Consider the following 25,265-nt stretch of genomic DNA (forward strand, 5'->3'; position numbering starts at 1 on the left):
ATACATAAACAACTTCCAGAAATCTTGCCTGTGCTATAATTGCAAAACATTCCGTGTGATAGTCCTATGCATTTTGAAGTTTGTCAAACTGAAACTGTCAATATCTACTCTCGCTGAATGTTTGTGTTGCAATCGCGCACATTTGCGATTCAGTGAGATATTCTCATGTCCGACGGTAATAAACCTCGCGGTTGTCGCGCTTGACTTTTTTTTTTTTGCAAACTGAATTCATGTCGAGTTGTAACTCATCTGGCATTCTACCTCTGAGAACAATTTGACGCCGTGTGCCAGTGCTGTAGGTTCTAGATAGGCATATCCAGTAGCCTAGCTCTGCTGAGGGCTGCTGTGCCTACTACGCGCAGAGCTCCTGCCTCTCTTAAAGGAGCCGCTGCTCCTTTTAACAGTCAGTGGCAGATTCTCTCTCTCTCTCTCTCTCTCTCTCTCTCTCTCTCTGCCCATTAGAAATGCTGAATTGTTGAGGTAATATTGTTTAAATATTCTAAATGTTTGATAGATTTATCTGTATTTGCCTCTACAGCTTATAGCGCTGTTCATTTTGAAATTTCAGTATCTTATAACTGTAAATGCTTCCTAACATATTGGACACACTTAACACATATTGCTGTGATTTTTTCATCTCCAAGTATCAACATGACCATTTTTTTGAAGATGAGATGCATTTTGGAAAAAAAGATGAGCTCTGGTCTAATGCGCCATCTGTCTTAAGAAACCCCAAGGTTTTTTTCGGCATTATTTCGCTATCGTGCCTATTCTGAATGAGCCATTTTGATATAGATTAATCTAGATTAATCTAGATTAATTTCATAATTACAGTGAGATTAATCTAGATTAAAAAAATTAATCTATGCCCACCCCTAGTTCCAATACATTTAGGCTGGTTTATCAGGCTACTGCACGCAGACAGTTGGCCTAGAAACAACTCGGAATACAGAAACAGCAGAGCCGGTCAATACCACATCCCCACAGGAGGACAGCAGCAGCTCCACAGCACTGCAGTAGCAACACACAACAGCACTGGAAATGACACTACAGGTAAAATTCACAAACACACACACACACACTCAACTCTCTCTCTCTCTCTCTCTCTCTCGATAAAATGTGATGGTGTGAAATGTGCATTTTCTTTGATCACTACAACCTCACAAGGAGTGGCTTTGTTATACCACTGTAAAGGGCCGTACACACAAGTCGCTGCTAGTTACTCGCTCAGCGAATGAACTCAATAGAATGTCAATGTGTCCCAGAGCGTGTTCCATTCTCTACACTCTGCACTGTGTACTGTGATACAGTGCACTTTCCACCCTCAACTTAACGGCTGAATTTGAGGGTGAAGTGCAGGTCCAATTCACGTTCTGTCTGATACACTTCACGGAAATGACGGTTGTCGCGTGTCATCAGAGTTTACCAACCGCCAATATACAATTCATCACGGAAGACACTGTTCCTTATGTTGACAATTTTTAAGTTACCCCTTTCTCTTATACACATGGCTATTGTCTTTTGAATCAAAGCTATGCTGTCATCACAGAGATTCGGCAGTTTGACCAATCTGACACTCAACCAGAGAGGAAACTACGTAACAAACATGGCGGCCGTTGAGTGCGAAAAGTGTACATAACTGCACACTTCAAAAAATGGCCGGTTTGAGGGCGTTATCTGGGTAGTTTACAGTACACTTCACCGCCGCGATTAGAAATGGAACCGCCCTGCGTACCCAAACACAGTGCGGGAAGGGTGGAAAGTACGAAGATTGGAACAGCCTCCCAGTGAGACTCGCAGGCGAGTACTGTACAAGTGATGCGATGTGGGCGGATCCCGAGTTGAAAATATTTTATCTTCGAGCGAGGCGAGTAACCAATTGGAAGGCAGAGTTCGGTACTTCTCGCCTGTTCATTTGCAGTTAAAGCCGCGGGAACTTTCAGCGAACGTACCATGAAAGAGAGGCGAGTAGGCGATCAAGCGAGAAGCGATGTGTTTGTGTGTGTACGGCCCTTAAGGTTGTAGTTTTTAAAAAAGGATTTCTAATTCAACAAAGAGGGACAGACACTGAAGTATGAAAAAAAAACCTGTTTACTGTTGTTGTATTATTATTATTATTATTATTATTAACAATATAATATAACCCTAACAGCACAAAACCCTAACAGCAGAAAACACTAACAGCGCAACATCAAAAGAGAAAAGTACTTCCAGGCACTCCCAGCACAATGTCCAAACGGGACGTTACATTAAAAAGCCTTAAATTCCCGTTTTGGACACTGTGCTGGGAGTGCCTGGAAGAACTTTTCTCTTTTAATTCAACTTTGCCACCTGTGTGCCTTTTCAAATCTAACGGACATCTAAACTTTTTCTGTGTGTGTGTGTGTGTTTAACCCTTTTAATGCCGTCGTCGCAAAATTGCGACAGGTCGTGGTATTGAATTAGGTGGGCTGTCACGTCGAATAGAGTGTAAAATCTTGTCCATACTCCTTTCCACTGGGTGGCAGACATGTGGTACTTCAATCCTTTCTAAGAATTTCGACCCCTCTTAGTGCATTTTTTTCGAGTAATTTCCATCTGAAAACCCAGACGCGGAAGTTGCGTTGCAAGTCACTATTTCAAAACAAAGGAGGATCGGCGTTGTGAGATTGTGCACATAATTTCCTCTAATTCAAGCCCAAATACATTCTAAATGCAATTTGTCTTTGTGGTTTATGTTTAGTGACATTATATTTTCTCACAAGTTGATTGTATATGTGTAGACATTTATAATATGGCCTTAGACAATGCGTCTCCTATTGCTAGCTTAGCCGTGGCTACAGAGAAGAACAGCCAATTCGAATAGGCAGTGAAATAGATCCCCTTGCCAAACACAGGGAAACATGGCGTCAGTTTTACATACATTTAGTTTTACAAACATAACTGATCCTAACCATAACTCAATGGAAAGTTTCGGGATTGAGAGAAGAGGTTTGTTTGGAGACTTCATTAGGTAGGGGAGTTCCCATTTGAACACCAGCGAGCTGAACGCATGCGACTGGTTTCATTCACTGAATAAATCTGAAGCAAGTTGGCCTGCCCCCAGACGACAACTTGTCATGATGTTTTGTGTGCAATGCAATTGCGTATTTCGCCCCTCAAGTAATTGCAGCCATTATTATAAGAAAAAAGATGTTGCTGCTGAGATTGCAACACAGACGATCAATCGGCTGTTTGGGACCTCCCCTGTCAAACACAGAAACACGGTGTAGACCTAGGAAACATGATCCTGAACACAAACTAATGAACATTTGCGGGGTTGTGAGAATGTGTTTGCTTGGCGACTTGTAAATGGTTACGGGGGATTTCCTTAGAACATGCGAGAAGCGTTTATTGTCATCCAAACCCACAGGGCGATATGCGTAATTTCACTGAATAAACCTCTAAATAGGCAACCACTATTTCTATGTCGTGCGTTTTATATGCAATACAATGCCATATGTCGCCCCTAAAGTGATTGCAGTCATCATGTGTTCATCGAAATAGGCTATATTTCACTTGGTGGTGAACTTTGACGTGCGTCTTCCCCTAAGCTGGAGTAGGCAAAAAAGCTAAAACATAAAGATAACGTATGTCATTTCCCTCTATGAAAGACCGTAAGGAAAACCACTGCTACAAAAAAATAATGGATTATCCTGTTAGACGTTGTACATCCCGTAGAAATTCGATACATGGCTTGGGGAAATATCCGCGTTTTTTTTACCGTTGCGCACGGCGAAATGAAGACGCATACCCTATAACACGAATATTTTAGACTTGTTGAAAACTGGGCTGGTCGCCGTGGTTGGACTGTCTTTATTAGAGTTTGTCATGTCACTAAAGCAGCATGGAAGAGGGGGCGTAACCGGAGAGACTGGAGAGGAAAGCGCTGCGCTATGCGTGAGGGGAGATGGTGCCGCTTCTGATCGCCTTCAGATAGCCGACTTTAGGTGTTACTTATAAAGTATAGGCCTACTATAACGTGACAACGTCGGACTAATTGGGCTGTGTGTACTTTCGATCCATGTCTGTATGCCTAACAGTAGCCTATGATACCAAAATGAATAGAAGCAGTTTATAAGTCAATAGAGCTGAGATAACAGGAGAGGTGATGCTGATTTGCTCCGCCTCTCCACCCCTTTTCCTGAAACTGATTTCACAAGGGTACACCTCATGATACAAATTAGGCCTTTTTTATGCCCATTATCTTGACACTGTGCCCATTAGTTCTGTGAAAAGTGACAATCTGTAACATTCATTCACTGAGCTATGCTGATGATCATCCAGGATGATCCTATGCATACAGGGGTCATTGCCCCTGCGCCTTATCCAAATGGCCTACAGTAGCCTATATAGGTCACAGGTGTAGTAAAATAGGCTATATAGGCATATATGTGTACTGAATATGTGTGCTTACCCTGTCTGAGAAAGGTTTTCACAGACTAAAAAGTCACAGGTAGATGCAAACACTTTTGGCACTCCAGGCAACAACCTCCCAGTTATTCCGTTTCTTGCTAGTTAATATAATATAATATTATTATTACAATATTAGTTACAATATTTACTATATGTTAGGCTTAAAACTACTTTTTTACTTGACCATAATGTATGTGCACAACATCACAGTAATGGGATGCCACATATTTCTAAATAAATTCAATAATCTATTGAAAATCTATTGAAAATTATCAATATTTTCCATTACTAATTAAAAATTCAAAATGGCCGCCCCATATGACGTCATAATATGCTAATTAGGTATGCATATTTACTCCCAAAATAAACTTTGGGTCTTCCTCAACATTTTTGTAATTTACAGTTAGGCTCTATCTGTTACCCCTGTCCAGCCACAGCCTGTTGAATATGTGATGCCCAAATCGAGCATTTTCACCAAAATAACATTGGCATTAAAAGGGTTAAATGTAACCGTGGTCATGCTGGTGGGCAGGCCCGAAAGATTCTGCCATACGGAACCTCATCTGGGCCCCAGACACTGTACCAGCCTCCACCTCCTCTGCGCCGTCCTCCTGCTCGTCATCCCCAGGCTGGTCCTCATCTGGCTCATCTGCCTCCCCAGGCTCAACGGGCTCCAAAATGTCCCCCTGGCTCAGGGCGATGTTGTGAAGGATGGTACAGAAGGTTATTATTTCTGGTGCATAATAAACGCTGACCACCACCGTTGTCTGAAAAATTGCTCGCCACCTTGCCTTTAGTACTCCAAATGACCTCTCGACCACGACCCGGGCCTTGGAGAGGTGCCGATTGTACGCCGCTTCCATGGCATTCCTTACCGGCATCCGGAAGGTGGTCATTAGGGCCACCGGTTTTTCCAGGCAGGCGTACCCGCCGTCTCCGATCAAGTAGTACCCTGGAGGAGGGTACTGCCTCTCGTGGAACAGCGGGCTGTTCCTTAGAACCTGCATATCGTGGACGGAGCCCGGAAATCCAACGCACACGTCCAGATATTTCAAAGTGGGGTCACAAACGGCCTGTAGAAAAATTTCATGAAACAGTTTCCTGTTTTTGTAGCACTCCTCATCCGCCTTTGGGGGTTTCACGCGGATGTGGCACCCGTCTATGCTGCCCGCCACCCTGCAGAAGATCTGTGTCCCCGTCAGTTGGGTAAAGGCTGCGCTGATGCCCACAACCTCCTCCCGGGTAGGGTGGCGGACGACCTGCCCAAAAATGCCCATGACTTGCTGGCTCGTGGCATGCACCATCCTGTGCACGGTGGTCCTAAGAATGTCAAAGGATCTTGACAACACCCTGTACGCAGCACCACAGGCCAACCAGAACAGTAAGACCAGGGCCTCAATCTCGGGGCCCCACCTGTGGTCTGCCTCCCTGCCAATAGCAGTCATCAGGGCCTGGAAGGACCGCCTGTTCAGCCGGCCTCAAGTCAGGGCCAAAACATACCAAGGCGGAACGGAACGGTCGCAGGACGGACGCGGTCTTTCTGCTTAGTTTTGGCCGGCGTGCTTTTCTCTGCCTTGCACACTGACAGCGTCGGCGTGCGCGGCCAGTCCTATTCAAAACCCTAGCCACAGCCAAAGCTAGCATGCTACTTTGCCATTCATTTGAATGAGACACCGCCGGTCGCCGGCGTGAAAAATACGCTCGAGTTCTATTTTCCAAATGCAGCGCGGCGCGGAGCCGGCTCCCGCGCCGCTGACGCACGACTACCGCCGGTTGGTGTGTAAGGACAGATAGGTTTCAATGTATTTTCACCGACGCCGGTAAAAAACGTGGCCGTTCCGCGACGCTTTACCGCCTTGGTGTGTCAGACCCCTCACTCACGCCATCGAAGTAAAGGGCCAGCAGAGGGACTGTTGCATTTATCTAGTAATAGCGCCTTGGAGTTTCCGGGTCCGCAGCAGGCTGCAAGAGTAGATTGGTCTGTTATAATGTTGTTTATTTGTTCGTTTTTTTATTAACTTATTTAATGTATAAACCTATTCATGTCTGTCCTCATGTATACATGTTACTTTATATTCCTGTTCTATTAAAAGTTCATTGATTCTACGGGTTGTGTCTATTTGTTATCTGTTACTGCAATAAAACTGCTGTTTATGCAATAAGTGATTAGTATGTGATTCATTCATGCAATAAGTGATTGGAAATGTTAAAGGGCAATTCCGGCCAGTTTGGATTCATATCCCATCTTGGGTGGACCCAGGGAAAAGGATGAAAGGGGAAACCGCGAGAAATTTTCATGCGTGCTGCTCAAAGTTGTGCAATTGCGCTGTTTTCGGTTCAACCCTGGCCTGTAGGGCACGTATATGACCTGTTTTAAAGCTCCTAGCGTGCATTAAAACCCTTTTGAACGCTTTGGCCGCAGTGTGTGGCTCCATAGAAGTCGCGATCTAGTGGTTCACAGTTCCATTAGGTAGCACAGGTACGATACAACAGGAGTTTTCAAAAGTGGCGCACCTACCTCTCTTAGCTTCCGGCTTCCAACTACGTCCGCAAAATGGTTCACCAAAGTGATACTTCATAGTAATCCATTTTATTTTTGTCCACCAAAGACGAGCCACAAGAAACAAATTCACACGTTTCCATGTCCTGTGTTGTTATGGTCTCGCAGATTCATTTCTCACTGAACGCAGCAGAGAACGTTTTCTTATAGGGAGAAGATCCACTCATGAGAGCACCCATTGAAAATGAATGGTAACGATTCGTAACGCAAATATGGCATCTGCCCGCACATATCCCGCCTTTCCGGTTCCACGAGCCAATTGCCTACTGAGCTGCGCTGTCACTGATCCAATCATCTGGCCACATCGACGCACGCGTGATCAAAGGATTTTACGACTGTTCAAATCTATCTGCTAAACAACGGTCGGTTGACGACGTTCATCGACAGCTGATAATCATGTGTTCGGCGTCTAGAACTAAGGCAACGGTCCTGAATCCTGATGTTCATCCTAAGGACGAAAAGGTACGTGTTTTTCGAGAAAATAAATGTTAAATGTATCCACTTATATAACTTATGTCCCCCTTACGATAGACACGATTGTCTTTTTTGGGAATTGAGGGAATGGTTTGCGTAAGGTAGCGCTAGCTCTAGAGAAAGCTACCGGTCCGCTACAGCACGTGTGGTATTTACTGGAGTGTGTATTTCAAAATTAGGCTTAATCGGTACGTAGTACTATATATTTGGGTTCTGATTGTGTTGTTGTTCGACGCTTCTTAAATCGGCCTGTCTGCCTAGCTTGTCTTTATGCACATAATTATATGGGGCCCTTGACAACTCATGATATTTATTTGACTTGTTGATGTCCAAAATATCCTACTGCTTTCCTTTTCAAAAGCTATGTATTCACTGCCCAACTCCACTGGGAAACCTAAGCCTAATATTTTAATGCATAGCTGTGTAATTGGGTTCATAGTTCACGATGTTGAGAACTTTACTCTTAAAATGTATTCCCCTATATATTCCAGATTACATGGCTCAAAATGTAGTATTGCACCCAAAGTTACTGTATTGTAAAACTGTCTATACCACACCAAACCCCTCCGTCATAGCGCAGCTGTATTTGAATTATTACTAACATAACATAGCCTTTATTGTCATTAACAAGGTACAACAAAATTTTAACTCTCCCTTTGAATGGCACACAACATTAAATGAGAGGTGGTGTCCTAATTTGACCTGTTCAACCATGAAATAACCATCAAACAACAACAACAAAATGTTATCAATAATAGGAATTTATTTAATTGCTGACGTTATTGTCCCATTCATTCGTTTTACGTTTCTCTCTCACACACACACACAGTCACTCACACACATTTGATTATTTTTAGTTAATTTTCTAACGTCAGCAAACATTAGGGATAGTGTTCAGGCACGCCAACTTCCTTGCCGTCTTTTCTTTTTGCCTCTTCCCTCCCCCCACATCCTCATTCATCCTCTTAATTGCGGCTCCCATCCTACACATGATAAATTTTTTGGAGGCCACTCTTTCGATTTTCTTTCCATGTGTAGGGTGGGCTTCTAAGATCTGTTCAAATGCCCCCTCATGTTTTAAGAGGTCCTGAAGGGCTCTTGTGATGCCCCTTGATCCCCAGACCCGTGGCAGGGCTCTCTTGATGGCCACCTCAGATTTTTTTATAGCCAACCCGAGCACGTCTGAGGGGTTGCACAGGCCTGCAGTTGAAGAATATTGCTTCTGCCTTAGGAAGGATCCCTCCCTCATGGCAGTGCTGTATGAATGTTCTGCATCATTGTGCTTTGTGAGCACACGCTCGCATTCACTGCACTGCCTGAGTTCGGGGTCCTCCTTCACCTTTTGGCATACCCAGCCGGCCACATAGTTGAGGGCTTCCTCCTCCCCTTCCCGTAGTTCCTCATTGACGCCCTGTGATTTCCAAATACACACAAAATTCAATGCATAACTGTAGATAATTTGCCTGCCCCCAACTAGTCATATTTTTTGATTTCATGAAACATGTCATTACCTCCTCGGGAGCCTGGGTAGGTAGCTGGTTTGATGCTGGAGTGATGTTCTAGAGGAGTGAAACACATTGCAAATGCAGTCATTCTTTCAAGGATGTGTCTTTGTCTGGTGCATTAAAATTCGATTAAAAAAAAGAACAGTAACTGAAAAAAGACGAGCGTAGTTGGGTTACATTGGAGTTTGATTTAAACAAAATCTTGATTACACTGGGGAACTATGGCTACTGGTGAGATGGCATTGACCATTGATTTTATAAGTGTTTTTGCCGTTTCAGTCTTTTTTTTGTTGTATCGGTCTAACCTGAAGTGTGCCTCTTCCTCCCTCGCTGGTCACCAGGACTGTTGAGCCGTCAGGCAGGCAGTTCGTGCCACTTCCCTCAGCATCAACCAGGCCTGCGACACACGCACTTTTGAGAGCTGAGGCAAATTCCCGGGCTGTCGGGTGAAAACGATGCCCCCCTTTCCCTCTGATTACTGAGAAAAGGTTCTGCAAAGGAGGTCAGGTATGAATTGCATTGCATTACGTTACGATATGATGGTCAAGCATATAACACGCATGTCAACATGTACTGAGATTACCGAAGCAGATAGTCAATGGAGTTTTTACATTGGGGGTGTACTCATTTTGCACCTCCATAATTTTGTAACAATGGGAAAGATTTGATGCAATCAACCTTTCCTGTTGTAAGCTCAACAGATGTTGTTAAACTCAATCTCTGCACATATTGGAAATAACTTGTGTAGTTATTGAAATATGTTCCAAAATGTTGTTTTTCAATGGGGTGTACTCAGTAACATTGGGCACTGGATAAGTAGGATGTAGGATATTTTATTGTTGGTGGAATGAACGTTATGTTGCGTACCTCCAGGCAGTCCTGGTTTAATTTTGAGGTGCATAATACGGTTATGCCCTCACTCCGGAGCTCCTTGTGTAGCTGCAGGACGCTGTGAATGCTGGCCATCAGACCGGCATGGCAAGGTGGTGGTGTCCTGTGAGATCTGCAGAGGAGCAATATTTTAAGCGCTTAAACTGGCTTAAGTTCTATTACTAATAAATGTGTGGTTTTAGTTAATTTCTTAAGTAACTTACGCAAAGTTCCAAGTTTTCAGCCACCCCAAGCAGCTCTGGAGGTAGTCAAGCCTACTGGAGTTCCCAGTTATAGGTCGTCTCCAGTACTTTTTGTCCTGTAGGCTCCTGCCAAATCAAATTAAAATTTTAGAATAAGTCGTACATGATGTACAGTCTGTTTTCCATACACACAACATGATAACCAAAGCAAAAAAAGGGTGGAAATGTTACAATGTTCATCCTGGTGTCAACATGTAAGGGATTAGAAACACAAACATTGAGTGTTTGCACTATTTAAAGGGAAAATATTTTTTTTGCATGTGGGGCCTTATTTCTGGCTTAAAACATACCACTGTACTCACCCTTATTACTTTTTTGTGATTGGTCCACTTCTTGAGATGTCAAATGATATCCTCTCAACAGTAGTTAATGGGGCACGTGAATACAGGCATTAAATGACTCATTACTCACTTTAAAACTGTTCTACAGTGGTAGCAGTTCACATTTTAGACAGAATATCTTACCACCTCATCTGAGTTCCCGGCAATAATTTTCAAACTGCAAGGCAGTGTTTCCCATACATTGAGGAAACTATGGCGGCCCGCCATAGTTTAAATTTGGCCGCCATAGTTTACGAAAATGTAAAAAAAAAAAAAAAAAAAAATTTTTTTTTTTTACTTTTTTTTTTTTTTTAACGATATCCGTTTTTGTTAAAAACGATTTGAATTACGATTTTGAATTTCCTTCGCATTTTCCTCCTGGAGTAAATATATCCTATAGACTCTGTATTGGTTAGATAAGTAGTCCCACGGTAACACAGAATGAGGGGAAAGCATTAGGAAGTGACCGTAAGGGTATTAGGGCCTACAGTTGATTCATGTGTGCATACGTGTAACATCGGGTGAGTAACAGAACATGTGCGCAACGATGCGTTATGACACGCCGATATGCGAGGATCTTCGTCCAAATCGCTAGTCGCATGCATCATCGCTAACTGCGTTTACATCGCGTGCCGCGTGTAAGGGAAATGTTAGTTGTTGACATGTATGGAATTCACTTCAATTTGTGCTGTTTCTTGCTTCAGTTGTGGACAAAACGATTGGCCAAACTCACAATAGAAAGCCTTTGCTGTGCTACTGTCCCAGAGAGCTGAAAAAAAAACCTTCATAGAAGAAGTCACACTTAACAGGGGTGTTAACCAATCCAATGAGTTCTCTCATCTCTCTCTCTCTCTCTCTCTCTCTCTCTCTCTCTCTCTCTCTCTCTCTCTCTCTCTCTCTCTCTCTCTCTCTCTCTCTCTCTCTCTCTCTCTCGCCTACTATTTACCCATAACAAATGGTGAATTTCTGAGCCCTTTTTAATTTGTAGCCTATACCACTGAAGGCATGATAATGCTTCATCATATTTTAGAAATAGGGCCTATGTGCCTTTTATATACCAAATGTTTATCATTTTGAAATTGTTTCAGTTGTTTATGACTTGTGTATGACTGAAATTATCTCTGCATACTATCAGTGCTGCATTGCTTTGTAAAGATAGGCTATTCAACACACTTTAAAAACACACTGAAAAGATACGGCCATAGTAGCCTACTGAAAACATTTTGTTCATAATAATGGTGATTAATAAATGGTGGTCTTAAATTTTCATACTGACATCCTTGAATTTGACTTGGTAGATCACGGCAGACCATCAACTTCAAAAGTAGATCTTGGTTAAACAAAGGTTGGGCACCCCTGCTATAGAGAGAACCACAAGTGCTTGAAAGACAGGGATCAAACGCCTAGTCAAGTTGTTGTAGTTTACTTGGGTTTGGGAGCAATATAAAAAACCTTCAGAGAAGGGACAGTTGGGATGAGTTTACTAACACTCCCTAGGCTTTGTTTTACAGTTGTAATGAGTTTGGTGACAGACCTTCATTGACACAGCAGAGGAGACATCGGGCTGCATATAGAAATTAATGTGTAATGAATGTGAATATAGACATAAATGTGTAATATGTTGTTCAGCCCTTTTAATGGGAGGAATTTGGAAAAAACTGGCCCTGTGACCAGCACCCCTCATGTAGAATGTGTATGCCTACAGATATGTGTGGGGGAAAAGGCATAGCCTACCCTCTAAGACCCTTTTTGTCTATGCGTTAACAATTTCACAGTGCTCTTAAATTCTTATCTCTGCTCCTATTTTGTTTTATTATTGTTTCCCAGACCCCTGCATGAGGGACGAATGAAACTGTGTTGTAAACAGAAATTATTCACTGTACTGCATTTTTTGACAATGACAATGTACTACTATTATACAAGTCATGGGTAAAATCTTATGTAGCCTTATTTCTCAAAATATAAATGGCTGAAATATAGGCCCAGGCCTACAGTTTCTCCATGCGCCAATGTCATACTGTAGTCATTGTTTTGCCGTTTTGCATTTACGCTGCAAGAATACACCCCCCCCCCCCCCCAAAAAAAAAGGCCCGTGTGAGAAGACCCCCCTCCCCCCGGACAAAATAAACCCTGGTTGCCCCCATAGTTTCCAAAATTTCTGTGGGAAACACTGCAAGGGGAGGCCAATCACCAATGATGACACTTGCTCTTGCCTCCCCTTGCAGTTTGAATATCATTGCTGGGAACTCAGATGAGGTAACAAGTAAGATGTTGGACAATGTTGTATTTAAACAGCTTAATCAACATCTGGCTGGGAATGATATCTTGGAAAAATTCCAATCAGGCTTTAGAGCCAACCATAGCACCGAAACAGCACTAACCAAAATAATAAGTGATCTTAGGCTCAACACTGCCGCAAACAAAGTTTCAGCACTTATCCTCCTCGACCTCAGTGCCGCCTTTGACACGATAGACCACAACATACTAATTGACCGCCTTGAATCTTGGGTAGGCTTGTCCGGTCACGTCTTAGAGTGGTTCAAAACATATATTACAGGAAGACAGTTTTTTGTCACCATCGGAGAATACGTCTCCAACAAGTATGATGTGCCTTTTGGAGTTGCTCAGGGTAGTTGCTTGGGCCCTCTCCTCTTCTCTCTCTATATGTTGCCCCTGGGCTCCATCATCAGAGAGCACAATGTTGATTTTCATAGCTATGCCGATGACACTCAACTATATATCTCTGTCGAGCCTAGCCAAACCACTGCCATTCATGCCTTGACTAAATGCATGTCTGCCATTACAGATTGGATGAACAGTAACTTCCTAAAATTAAATGAAGATAAAACTGAAGTGTTGCTCATTGGGCCTAAGAAAAAAACGTGCAAAACTCCACTCCAGCCTAGGTGACCTAAGCATACACATTAAAGATAAGGTTACTAGCCTAGGTGTGGTCATAGACTCGGATTTGAGCTTTGAGCCTCACATCAACAAGATAACAAAATCTGCTTTTTTCCATCTTAGAAATGTCAACAAAGTGCGCGGCTTGGCCCCCCGACAAGACGCTGAGAAACTTATTCATGCCTTTGTCACCAGTAGGATAGACTACTGCAATGCTCTCTTCTCTGGTCTCCCAAAAAAATTAATTGACAAATTGCAACTCATTCAAAATTCTGCGGCAAGAATCCTAACAAGAACCAGAATGAGAGAGCACATCTCTCCTGTCTTGGCAGACCTGCACTGGTTACCTGTCTCATACAGAATCGACTTTAAGATTCTGCTCACAGTATTTAAAGCATTAAATGGACTTGCCCCTAGCTATATCTCAGACATGCTTTCTTTTTATGCCCCTGCTCGAGCTCTCAGGTCCACTGATGCCAAGCTGCTAAGGACCCCCACCCCCCCGCAGAAGAAGATCGGCGACGCCGCGTTTGCCTGCTATGCGCCCAAGAGATGGAACGCCCTCCCCATCGAGATCCGATCAGCCACCTCCGTCGACTCCTTTAAGAAGCAGCTGAAGACCCACCTCTTCATCCTTGCCAACTCCTAGCTACCAAGGCGTCATAGTGTCCCAGCCGCCGCAGCGCCCTTACTACTCGCAATCCAGCCCTGGCAGGGGGCTCCCCTAGGTGGCCGCTGGTCTCTGCCTGAGGTTTCTTCCTGACTACAGGGGGTCTTTTTTCTCAGACCTCACTGAGCTTTTTTTTTCCCCCTCACAAACTATGATTCAAGCGAAAGGGAGTTTTTCCTCACCCCTGATGCCACCAGGGGCCGCACCTGAGCGCCCAATCTCTGTGTGACTATCTATGACTTATGATAGGCCCAGCCACTATGGACCTTACACATCTAAGAATCCTGGTCCTAACCTACGTTGACCTTATGACTCTACATTCTCTGTCTATCTCTTCTTCCTCTGCCTTCCTGCTTTTTCTGCCTCTCCTCTATACCTCTCCTTTTAAATCTATCTCTAACAATGTTTTTTCCCATTTGTTAAGCACTTTGAGTTACATGCCTTGTATGACACAGTGCTATACAAATACAATTATTATTATTATTATAATGGGAATTGTTGCCACTGTAGCACAGTTTTAAAATGAGGAATGAGTCATGTAATGCCTGTATTCACATGCCCCATTCACTACTGTTGAGAGAATATCTTTTGATACAATATCTGAAGAAGTGGACAAATCACAAAAAAAGTAATAGGGGTGAGTAGACTGGTGTGTTTTAAGCCAGAAATAAGGCCCCACATGCAATGAAGGGGAACTATGTTTTTTTTTTTTTTGCATGTGGGGCCTTATTTCTGGCTTAAAACATACCATGATGACCTCATGACCATGATGACCTAATTAGATTCGAAGAGCAATGGTAATGGCGGACCGTGGTCACTCCCATTGTAACTCGGGGGGCGAACGCAGACAAGTGAAAAATGAATGGGAGTCAATGGGGCTAAACGGCCAATGCTATATTTGTGAAGGCTCTGTGCACTACTGCGTAAAGATGAGTGCACTAAATGTCCAAATTTTCATCACAACCACTCGAACTCTTCCCAGACAACATAAAAACAGGGCTTTGTGTGGAAAAATCCCATACTAACACTAACGTCAACTTTACTTTAAAGTTTAAGTTAGTTCTGATCTTTGGTAGTGGCTTTACCTAGAGTTAAGGACGTCAAATAAACGGTCCAACTTCTCCACAAAGTTGGCCGTGTGAAGCGCCTCCTCCCGCAGGGTGCCATTTAGCACCATGGTCTTCATGCCTTTTATAAGGAGATGAATCAAATAATTAACTTTGTTTACAACTACAGTCTTGCGTTTGCAGTCTTGCACAGTGTTCAAAACTTGTAATATCTCCAGATATAATCGGACATTCCAATTTTCTTTCTCTTCATGTTATGAAGATTACTCACCAGCTGCTACAGAATGAGAGAAAACTTGGGTTGCAAGTTTTACCCTCATGTTCGCAAAGGGTGGCAGGTTTATGTGTTTTTCGGTCAGCTTTGGGGCCATACGGATGGTGCTTTTTCGGTCCTCCGTGTAAAACTCCCTAATGTGTGTCCAGGAGACCTCTTGCCCTTCAATCTGAGGTAATGGACATTAATGCATGAATAACTTCAAATGCTAATTTTCACATGCTTACTGTGCTGTATTTCCATTATTACAGCTGTAAATGTTGTGTAAATTTCATTATTGTATTACGTGGATCGGATGTTTTTTCAAGTTGTTCCTGACAGACTTGAAAAGATGGGGCACATCGAACAACAATGGAATTTTGCTGTTCCCCAAGTGCAGTAAGTTCTTAGGACTACCGTCCTCCTGCAGCATCAAAGTTGCCCCAAGGTTCTTCATGGCCCGGACATTTGTGGGCCCCTGGTCACATATGACACACTTAACCTGAAAGTGCAACACAATATTGTCACTCCAATTTAATACCTGCCTGACAAGATAACTACAACAAAGCAAAGGGATTTTGTACAACAAACCTCAAGGCCAACGCCCTCTAGTAATTGGACGGCCTCCTGCAGCTTCTTGGCGATGTTATTACTTGCCATTGTTGTTTCAGAGAGGAAGAAGGCAATGGGCTAACAAAAAAAGGAAGGGAACTGTATTGACGGTCTTTGTTCGCATATGTTGTGAATTATTTACATATCATTTGACTGGGTAGAATTAAGATATTTTTCTTCCGCACCTGCTTCCATCGTCCACAAATTCCCCGCACCATGAAGACCATTGCCTGGCTGGCTGGCTTCCCTGAATCAGACAGGCCCTCAATGGCATCAAGCCTGATGCTGTAGTCAGCATGTGGCTTGATGGACATCTCGTCCAGGACGAGCGCACACTTCTTTTGTTTTGGGGTCATGCTACTTGTTTTCCCCTTGATCTTCCCCAAAACCCCGAAGAGAAACCCAGGCTGTGGAATAATGAAGAAGATACTGGTTGGGTGATGCTCATAGTATGATTGATAGCAGAGGTAAAAGTTCTTATGTGGTGTCATTACATCAGCAGCAATATTACATGGCTACAACACCAGTTACTCCATTATACCTAATGAGCTAACTAGGCTGTGTTACTAAAAACATAACAACGACCAACCACAAATTTTATCCAGTGCTGATTTAGCTAATTGACCCTTCCACGAAGCCCCTCCCCCCCATAGCAACTGTTACTGTATTCCTCAAGCTTTTCGGTCTTGTTGTTCCTGACCGACTTGAACAGATGGGGCACGTCAAACACCATTTTGATTTTGCTGTTTTAATAGTCATATTATACTTGCCTCAAAATTTCCAAGACTAGCCATCAAATGGCGGGACAGCGTGCGTGCTGATGGGAGTTGAAAGGTTTTCTTAAGTTCCCCATAGCACCGGGGGCTGTGGTGGTACAGGCGCAGAGACATAACTTTTTGCTCCTTGGTATACCTCTGCCCATGATGCTTGGCTCTGGACAGAGCCATTTGCCCCTTCAGGAATTCTTGGGCCTTTTTTGGCAGGGAGTGGGAGGGATTGGGTCTTTCTCGCATTTGGTGTGCAAGGCTGTTTGGACAGACATCACATGCAAGTTCATAGTTTGACTTGGGAGTAATGAGGTGGTCATAGCAGAATGTACGGGCTGCTGAGACTGTGCATGGCTCTTACTTGTGCAAGATGCCATACAACAGTGTTGGGTATAGTTTGAATGCACATACCTTAGCTGCATTTTTTTAATTTTTAGTGATGCCCGATGGCGGTGCTGCCTGAATTTCAGTCTCTCTTTCTTGAGAAGTGATTTGAGATGTGCGATTTCCTTTGGAACGCCACCCCCATAAAAAAAGCAATAATTTGTTAGTGACAGCAGCAATTGAATTATTTGTTCATTTATTAACCTATAACTATGCCCTTTTACCTGGTCTTTTTTCTCCAAGAGTTTTTCCAGATGGCTTGATCTGCCCATCTCCTCTGCGGTCTCTGAAGCCGAAGCTACATAAATGTGGGTAAGAGAACATGCATTTTAACGTGTGTGTGTGTGTGTGTGTGTGTGTGTGTTTATTTATTTCAGTCTTCCTCGGTGGCCACAAAGCTGACTTTAAACCCATGAAGAAACCATCATCACTGCACTCAAGTACTATAACTGGTAAGTAAACATTTTTTTTTATTTTCAATTGCTCTCTACCACAGAAGAAGTGCACATACACTGTAGAACAGAGGGGTGTCAAACTCAAATGCACAGTGGGCCAAAATCAGAAGCTGGTATGAAGTCGGGGCCGGATTCAATGTATTCAAACATGCTCTGAGATTATGCATACAGAAATGTATACTCAAAGTTAAAGGTGGAGTAGGAGATCTTTGAAAAACGGTTCCAGCGAGCTATATTTTTGAAAATACACAGCCCGCCTCTCCCTTCAGCCCTCCCCTCAAAGCCACGCCTTCAAAACACATGAACGCGCATGCAGTCTGTCAAGTGTTCGGATTATCCCGGGAACCCACGAGAGCTCACGAGGCGGGGCTAGAACTAGAAGCCACGTCAAATCGACTAGCCAAGCTAACTTCCAGCCATGGCATTGTCTCCGGCTACGGTAAGAATGTTCAACATCACAATAAACGCACAGGCCGTCATGGTTGCCATTTCAAGAAATATTGATGACAGTAGATGTATACTAGATTAGTTATTGAACTTGACTTGATACATGTTACTTATCTCATTCTAACTTCCTAACACTGATGACAGATGCTATACCGTCATCCCTAGACAGTAGCCAGTAGCTACAGTACTGACATGGATTTATTTTGACAGATGTGTACAGCAATATACATTTTACTATTGTATTTATATATACGTTTTATGCAAGGACCTCAGTTATGTACGAATCTTACGGGGATATTTCACTTGGGTTGCCGCACGCGCAGACACAGGAACAGAGGGAGTAATGAAAAACAACCGAACTGATCAACGCTAATTAAATTGTTTTGGCTGACGATATTTTCATATGCTTTAGACCTTCCACGACCACGACGAGAGCTCCAGCTTTCCTGGCCCATCACAATCATAACGACCTAACAGCCCAGTAGGACCGATGGCCAGAGATGGAGGAGGAGGAAGATAGACGCAGCAGAGGTCGGGGATATTGATTAGGAAGACTCCAACAGAATTGACGCCCTGCTAACTGTAAGGATGTACATTCATCCCACAATAACATATGTCCTGCTGTATTCCTCCAGATGTGTAAGTATTGTATGGATGTTATCACAACAGATGTACTCTATCGCAACACGAGTACACCTGTTGTGATAACACCCATTACAATATTTCTACTCCTATGAGTACTAGTGTGATATGACATGGTTGTAGGTACACAACACCAGTGGTAGTTCAAGTACATCCATAAAAGCCCTTCTACTTCATACATCTGTGTGCCCCTGGCACAACACCAGTTTGTAAGAAATTGACTGCAAAACGTTGTATGCATACAATTGGCACATCTTTATTTATACACACAATAATGATTGCTTATGTCCATATCTGTCTTATTGTCAATAGTTATTTAGTCCCCATCATCAAATAGAAAATGCATTACATAAAACGTATTTATTGCTTTGCAGGCCTTGATTCAATCATTGAATTTGAAGCAATCCCATCGGTTACTGCAGCGTGCCCTGATCCGTGACCCCAGTTTGATGTTCGACCTGGCACATGACATCTGGTCCTCAGCCACAGCCCAGTAGCACAACCAACCTGGCGCCTCTGCGCAATCTGTAAGGAGATGCCCATGAACATTGAAAGGAAATGCTGTGGTGTTCTCAGTTTTGATGGAAGACTTTGGGCTGATGTAGGACTAGGTGAGAGAAACGGACTCTTCAGGCATGCAGCCTACAGACAGTATGGGGCACTTGAACAGGGTTGACGTTGTAATACACAGTACAATACCCAGGGTTACCCTGCTCCACTAGAGCAATATAAAAGGTTTATACAGAGTACGGTATAAAACACACAAACCGGCAGTGTGCAGAGTTTATTTTTCATTATCTGTAGGAGCATTAATCTGTACATTTATACATCTCACCTTTTTTGTTTGGAACCATGTTTGTCTTGTTACCTTTGTTTTTTTTTAATACATAGAAAATAAATGCAACCTGTCAAATAATCTTCTGATTGTAGTCTTGTGGAATATATAAATTATGTAACCATGCATTTTCAGTCAGAGAATGAATTAAAAAAAGCCACACAGTCAAATTGTGTCCACCAATATTTACTGTCATTGAAATGTATGGACAATTTAAACAATGTATTACACATGACACTAGATACATTACTTTATACTATATTTACAGTTGTCATTACCACACAAAAACTCGGGGAAGGTGGGTAAGTGCAGCAACTGTGAAGGGCCTAGTCTGAGGTTGGAGGCGTCTGTGCTGTAAAAAGATAAACAGAATTAGAAATCACATATCTGACAGTAGCTCCAGTGACATTTTAAATGTAAGTAACCTGGGTTGTTGGGGCAGGGACACCAAAAATAACTCCTTTATCTGGGCTCACCTGGTTGTGAGTGTCTGCCGTCAGCCATCCCTCTTGGGGCAGAAAGTCCTGAAGGTTGACGTTCACAGTATGCAGCCTTCACGTCCTGGAACTTTTATTGTGCAATTTTCCATATCTGAAACAAGCAATGTGTTATACTATATTAGGGCTTCATTACATAAAATTACACAGCAGGGTTTTACAGGGTGTTGGCTACAGTCCCAGGAGCAAAGTGGAGTTGTGTGCCTTGCTCAAGTGCACTTCAGCTGTGGATGGAGATGTAGGTAGGGAGAGGTAAGGATGGGATTTTAACCTGCTTCTCTCTGTGATCTTAGGACCACCTCTCACCATCAGGTGATGGCTGCTACCTCAAATTTCACTCATGGCCCAAGTTATGATCTGTAATCAGCATTGTTTTTACCTTACAAAAATAAATGTAAATGCATTCAGCACCATGGGGGGCTGTGAAGACCTTTGAGTATATTTGCAGAACTACATACTGAATTGAGCCATCCGCATTTCTCTTGGTTGGTGTGTTGAGATGGTGACTGCAGTCCAGGCTTCTTGGATCGGAGAAGAGCTGTAGCTTTTACTGGCATAAGTATGTGGTTGTGGAAGGACCCTGTCTGCGGTTGACCTGAGGGAAAAAAGATCACAAATTGCATATTAGCACAGAGCCCATGCTAAGACCATAGACAGATAAATCATCTGGCACAATCTGCATGCAACCAACAGAACCTAGAAAGAGACAGATTAGCAGCAATACACAAAGGGGACAAGTACACAAAAACCATGCAAAGTGTTCTGATTAGGTGCATGGAGGTAGTCTGTGTTGATTCCAGCAACCTCAAAGACTGAAAAGTGTCCCAGTGTATTGAATTGAAACCTATAGCGCGTGTGCGCGCACACATAGGAATATGATAATTTAGTGTATCAATTACAACTACAGGATCTGTTCATATGCTTTTGTTAGATAGAACCATTGTTTCTCAAAGGCAGATCATTCCAAAAGGGATAGTAGTATCTGCAACTGGACGAAATTACACCCACAAACATGAAAAACATTTTAACAACTCAAAGGCAGCCTTGATGTGAGAGTGAACCTGATGAAGCAATAGCGAAACGCATTGTTCAGCAAATAAACTACCAGTGTGTGGTGATTCATCCTTCATTTACTTGGCAGCCTTGATATGTTGTGATACAGGAGCAAGGAACAGCTATGGAAAACACCACAACATTGGAATGGACAAAGCAGAACATTTCTATATAACCATGGTAAAAACAAATAATGTACCGGCATCTCCATGTGATCATTCAGTGTAGCCATCACAATAAAGATCTGCTGTGTAGCCGTCATGGTCATTAGGTGGTATTTATCAAATGCAAAACTACTGTCTTCTCAAAAACAACATCAGCGAGTTAACAACATTAGTTCTACACCCACAATCATGTTACATTTGAAAACCCAAAGGCAATCTATTTTGCAATGCTGGAGTGGTGAACAGGTTGTGCTTGTGCTTGCTACAGTATTACCATCGTCATACAACAGAGACGTATATACCCAAAGCAAAACATGTAAACGATATATTTTTGTAAACCACTAGAAAGACATGGGCTTTGCTGGTCAAAGTAATGTGTGTGTAAACATGGTAGGTTACTTACTTATTACGGGGTGAATCCGTATTTAGTTACTGAACGCGGGTGGAGAAGGGGAATTGAGAACAGGTGCATCCATCCTCCCAGCTGGTTTGTCGCTCGTTCGCACAACTAGATTCTAGTAGCAAAACACACAAGAGTAGCGATTAACCGTCTGAGTTACACAGAGCAATTCTGAAAACGTGTTTATGCGCACAGAATAAATGCCACAGGGGGGAAAAAAACCACCAAAAATAAAGCGATTAAGGTAGCAGCTAGATATGTTGGAACTTGAGCTAATCCTCTGACCCCTCTCAATGGATAGGCCTACTTGCTTAAAAAAAGACACCACTGTGTCCTAAACCAATTCACAAAATATTATACAGACAAATATATTACCTCACCTCTCGATTAGAAATGTGGTCACCAAAGCCTATGTTTGAAGCCGCTGCCGTAGTCGACATCTGTGTCCAAGAGTGTCAGGTCCCATTTCCAATTGTCAGCCAGTGTTGGAATCTGGTCTTGCGAGTCCAATGACTAGGCCTATAATCCAAGGGACTATGTTATCCTGACATGGTTAGTCCAGTGTAACAAAAGCCAAAGTTCTTCCTGTAGCTCTGCAAAAGCCAGCAAAGTTTCCAAGTAGCTCAGCCTGCTGCTAACTCTCGTTACCTTGCTAGCCGAGTGATGATGAGCCTCGTCGCGTGTGCATGAATGATGGGGGCGGGGTCGGTCAAGTTCACGAGTCGATGAACGCGCAGGGAGGAGGGGTGAGTGCTGGTGGTTGATGGACGTGTCAGAAACCAATAGAAGTGATGATGAGTATTACTTCTATTGGTTGCCGTTTTCTTCTGACTACGCCCTCTACACTGGACCAAAATATTTCGTTTTTTTTCCAAACACTCTATTTTAATGGGTGCTATGGCGTCATGAGGGGTTTTTCAGATGATATGGTAAAACATGTTCCAGAAAAACATCTCCTACCCCACCTTTAAAGCAATTACACAAATACTCATTCCCATCATATAGTGGTACGCTTTGGGTCATTGTCTACTTAGGAAGACCCATTTGCTGATTTGCAAGAAATGTGGCAGTGTTTCACGATGTTGTTTCAATATTTTTTTCCACATACTCCTCTTTCTTCATGATGCCATTCATTTTGTGATGTCCTAATAGTGTCCCACAATGAATAAACCCTATAACTTCACACTGCCACAATTAAGCGGTAGCATGGACCTCTCTGGCATACAAGATTGTTAATGGAGAAATGCATTGGCAAACATGCAAGCCTCGAAACACCATTCTCAACTTCAACCATAAGGGTGGCAGCATCATGTTATGAGGTTAATTTGCTGCAGGAGGTACTACCTCACTTAGTACACACCACAAAGTTATTATTTAATTCATATTGAGCCTGAAAGGGCAGAGCTGGCACAGCAGGTACACTATGTGGCCAAAAGTATTTAGCCACCTGCCTTTACTCACATATGAACTATAGTGCCATCCCAATACTAACCCATAGGGTTCAATATGATGCGAGACCACTTTTTGCAGCTATTACAACTTCAACTCTTATGTGAAGGCTGTCCATGTGGTTGGGCTGAGTCTTTATAGGAATTTTGACCATTTTTCCAAATGCTCAAAATGAGGTAAAACACTGATGTTGCTTGAGAGCGACTGGTTCTTAATCCTCACTCTCATTCATCCCAGAAGTGTTTTGTCATGTTCAAGTAAGGACTCTGTGTAGCCCAGTCAAGTTCATTCACACCAGTCTCTGTTATCCATTTTTTATGGACCTTTTCTTGGGCACTGGTGCACAGTCGTGTTGGAAGAGTAAGTGTCCCTTTCTAAACTGTTCCCACAAGGTTGGGAACATGGGATTGTCCAAAATGCTTTGGTATCCAAAAGCAGTCAAAACTGGAACATTTTGGACTACTCCATGCTCTCAACCTTTGGAATGACCCTCTTCCTCTTTCAACATGAATGTGTGCCAGCGCACTAAATAAGGCTCAGAAAGAAATGGATGAGACAGTCTGATATGAATGAACTTGACTGGGCTACACAGAGTCCTTACCTGAACATGACAAAACACCTTTGGGATGAATGAGAGTGAGGATTACGAACCAGTCGCACTCCAGCAACATCAGTGTCACCTCATTTTGAGCATTTGGAAAAATGGTCAAAATTCCTATAAAGACTCAGCCCAACCACATGGACAGCCTTCACATAAGAGTTGAAGTTGTAATGGCTGCAAAAAGTGGTCTCACATCATATTGAACCCTATGGGTTAGGAATGGTATGGCACTGTAGTTCATATGTGAGTCAAGGCAGGTGGCTAAATACTTTTGGCAACATAGTGTATGTGTACTAAGGCTTACACACATGGCCAAGTTGTTAGAGTTTGGTCAAGAGAAAGCAACCAAAAGTCTTGTTTAAATATTCATGGTGAATTGTAAAATAATTTACAAAAAGTTTGACCCAATTGATGACGTTTAAAGGCATTTAGTGTATGTGAACTTCTGACCTCGATGAAAATGAGGAAAAAATAATTTTGTGTTTTTGACCATATGGTGTATGGTGTATGTAAATATATGGTTGCAACTGTATATTCTTGTTTGCGCTGTTACACAAACTTTGGCCCACTTACAATTCGTGTGCACAAAATGTTGATTCAGGTCATGTTTTTCATATTGATACAAATGTGAAATGTTCTGGAGGGCCACATAAAACGACTCTGGGGGCCACATTTGCCCCCCGGGCCTTGAGTTTGACACCCATGCTGTAGAACATTGTAGGTTCACGGGGATGTAGGTTTACAGGATGGGTCTAGGTTTTGCATCTGAGGAAAGAACTGGATTGCTGTTAGAACAAAAAGTGAAAGTACTGGATGGCTCGGTTTATTCTCCTCACTCTGTTTCACTAATGTCATGGGCGTATTACTATCCGTGCAAGTGGGGCTGGTGCCCCCGGGGCCCAACAAATATGCAGATGTCGATTGCGATATCAGAGGCCTCTATTCTTTAGTTGTACTTCATTAGTTGTACTTCATTAGTTGTACTTCATTTGTTGTACTTCATTTGTTGTACTTGTGTTGTTGTACTTATTTTGTTGTACTTATTTAGTCTGTTATGGCATAAGTGAAGAGAGAAGAGGGAACCCAGAGAGAATGTGCTGGGGGATGTGGTGACGGGTGACAGCAGTTAGAGGGCCCTCGGCGACAGGACATAGGAACCAGAGGGCCCCTAGGCCATGTGGTACAGCAACCAGATGAGTCACCAGCAGTGTTGGGTAAGTTACTTTTAAAAAGTAATGGGTTACTTTACTTAAGTTACTGTTATGAATTGTAATGAATTACTTTACTCATTGCAAAATTTAAAAAGTAACTAATTACTCATTACTTTACTTTACTTCATGCAAATCCCCTATGCAAAACTAAATGCGCAAACAAGATATAGGCCAACAATTAAGTATGACTGCAAAAACACCCAATTAACGAGTTGCAATAAGAACTCCGGGATAGATTTTTCAATGTTCAAGTATGTCTTGAACCTGGGCCTAGACATAAGTAACTGCTGTGGCCAGTCTTACGACAATGCAAGTAATATGCCAGGAAAGTACAAAGGGGTTCAAGCTCATCTGAAATGCATAAATTCATTCATTTATTTCCCCTGTGCTGCACATTCATTGAATTTAGTTGGTGTCAATGTTGTTGACAG

At 42.8% G+C, this 25,265-nt stretch overlaps 1 protein-coding gene and 2 long non-coding RNA genes across 3 annotated transcripts; all 3 read right to left on the reverse strand.

Moving 5' to 3' along the window:
- Positions 1-4,934: 4,934 nt before the first annotated feature.
- Positions 4,935-5,879, reverse strand: LOC134453869 (putative nuclease HARBI1). Its single transcript, XM_063204618.1, has one exon. It carries the CDS (start codon positions 5,877-5,879, stop codon positions 4,935-4,937), a length of 945 nt encoding a protein of 314 aa, XP_063060688.1.
- A 13,750-nt stretch (positions 5,880-19,629) lies between these two features.
- On the reverse strand, positions 19,630-19,982 carry LOC134454601 (uncharacterized). The gene is made up of 2 exons (XR_010035869.1): positions 19,936-19,982; positions 19,630-19,811 (listed from the first exon to the last, which is right to left on the reverse strand). It is a non-coding gene; the product is annotated as an uncharacterized LOC134454601 (long non-coding RNA).
- Position 19,983: 1 nt separating this feature from the next.
- Positions 19,984-22,523, reverse strand: LOC134454600 (uncharacterized). The gene is made up of 4 exons (XR_010035868.1): positions 21,954-22,523; positions 21,577-21,688; positions 20,415-20,551; positions 19,984-20,050 (listed from the first exon to the last, which is right to left on the reverse strand). It is a non-coding gene; the product is annotated as an uncharacterized LOC134454600 (long non-coding RNA).
- Positions 22,524-25,265: the final 2,742 nt, after the last annotated feature.

This window comes from Engraulis encrasicolus, chromosome 8 (genome assembly GCF_034702125.1).
Source record: "Engraulis encrasicolus isolate BLACKSEA-1 chromosome 8, IST_EnEncr_1.0, whole genome shotgun sequence".
Taxonomy (NCBI): domain Eukaryota; kingdom Metazoa; phylum Chordata; class Actinopteri; order Clupeiformes; family Engraulidae; genus Engraulis; species Engraulis encrasicolus.

What these genes read in the sequence shown, in the direction of transcription:
- LOC134453869 (XM_063204618.1), bottom strand. Translation starts at nt 5,879, where the DNA reads ATGACTGCTATTGGCAGGGAGGCAGACCACAGGTGGGGCCCCGAGATT.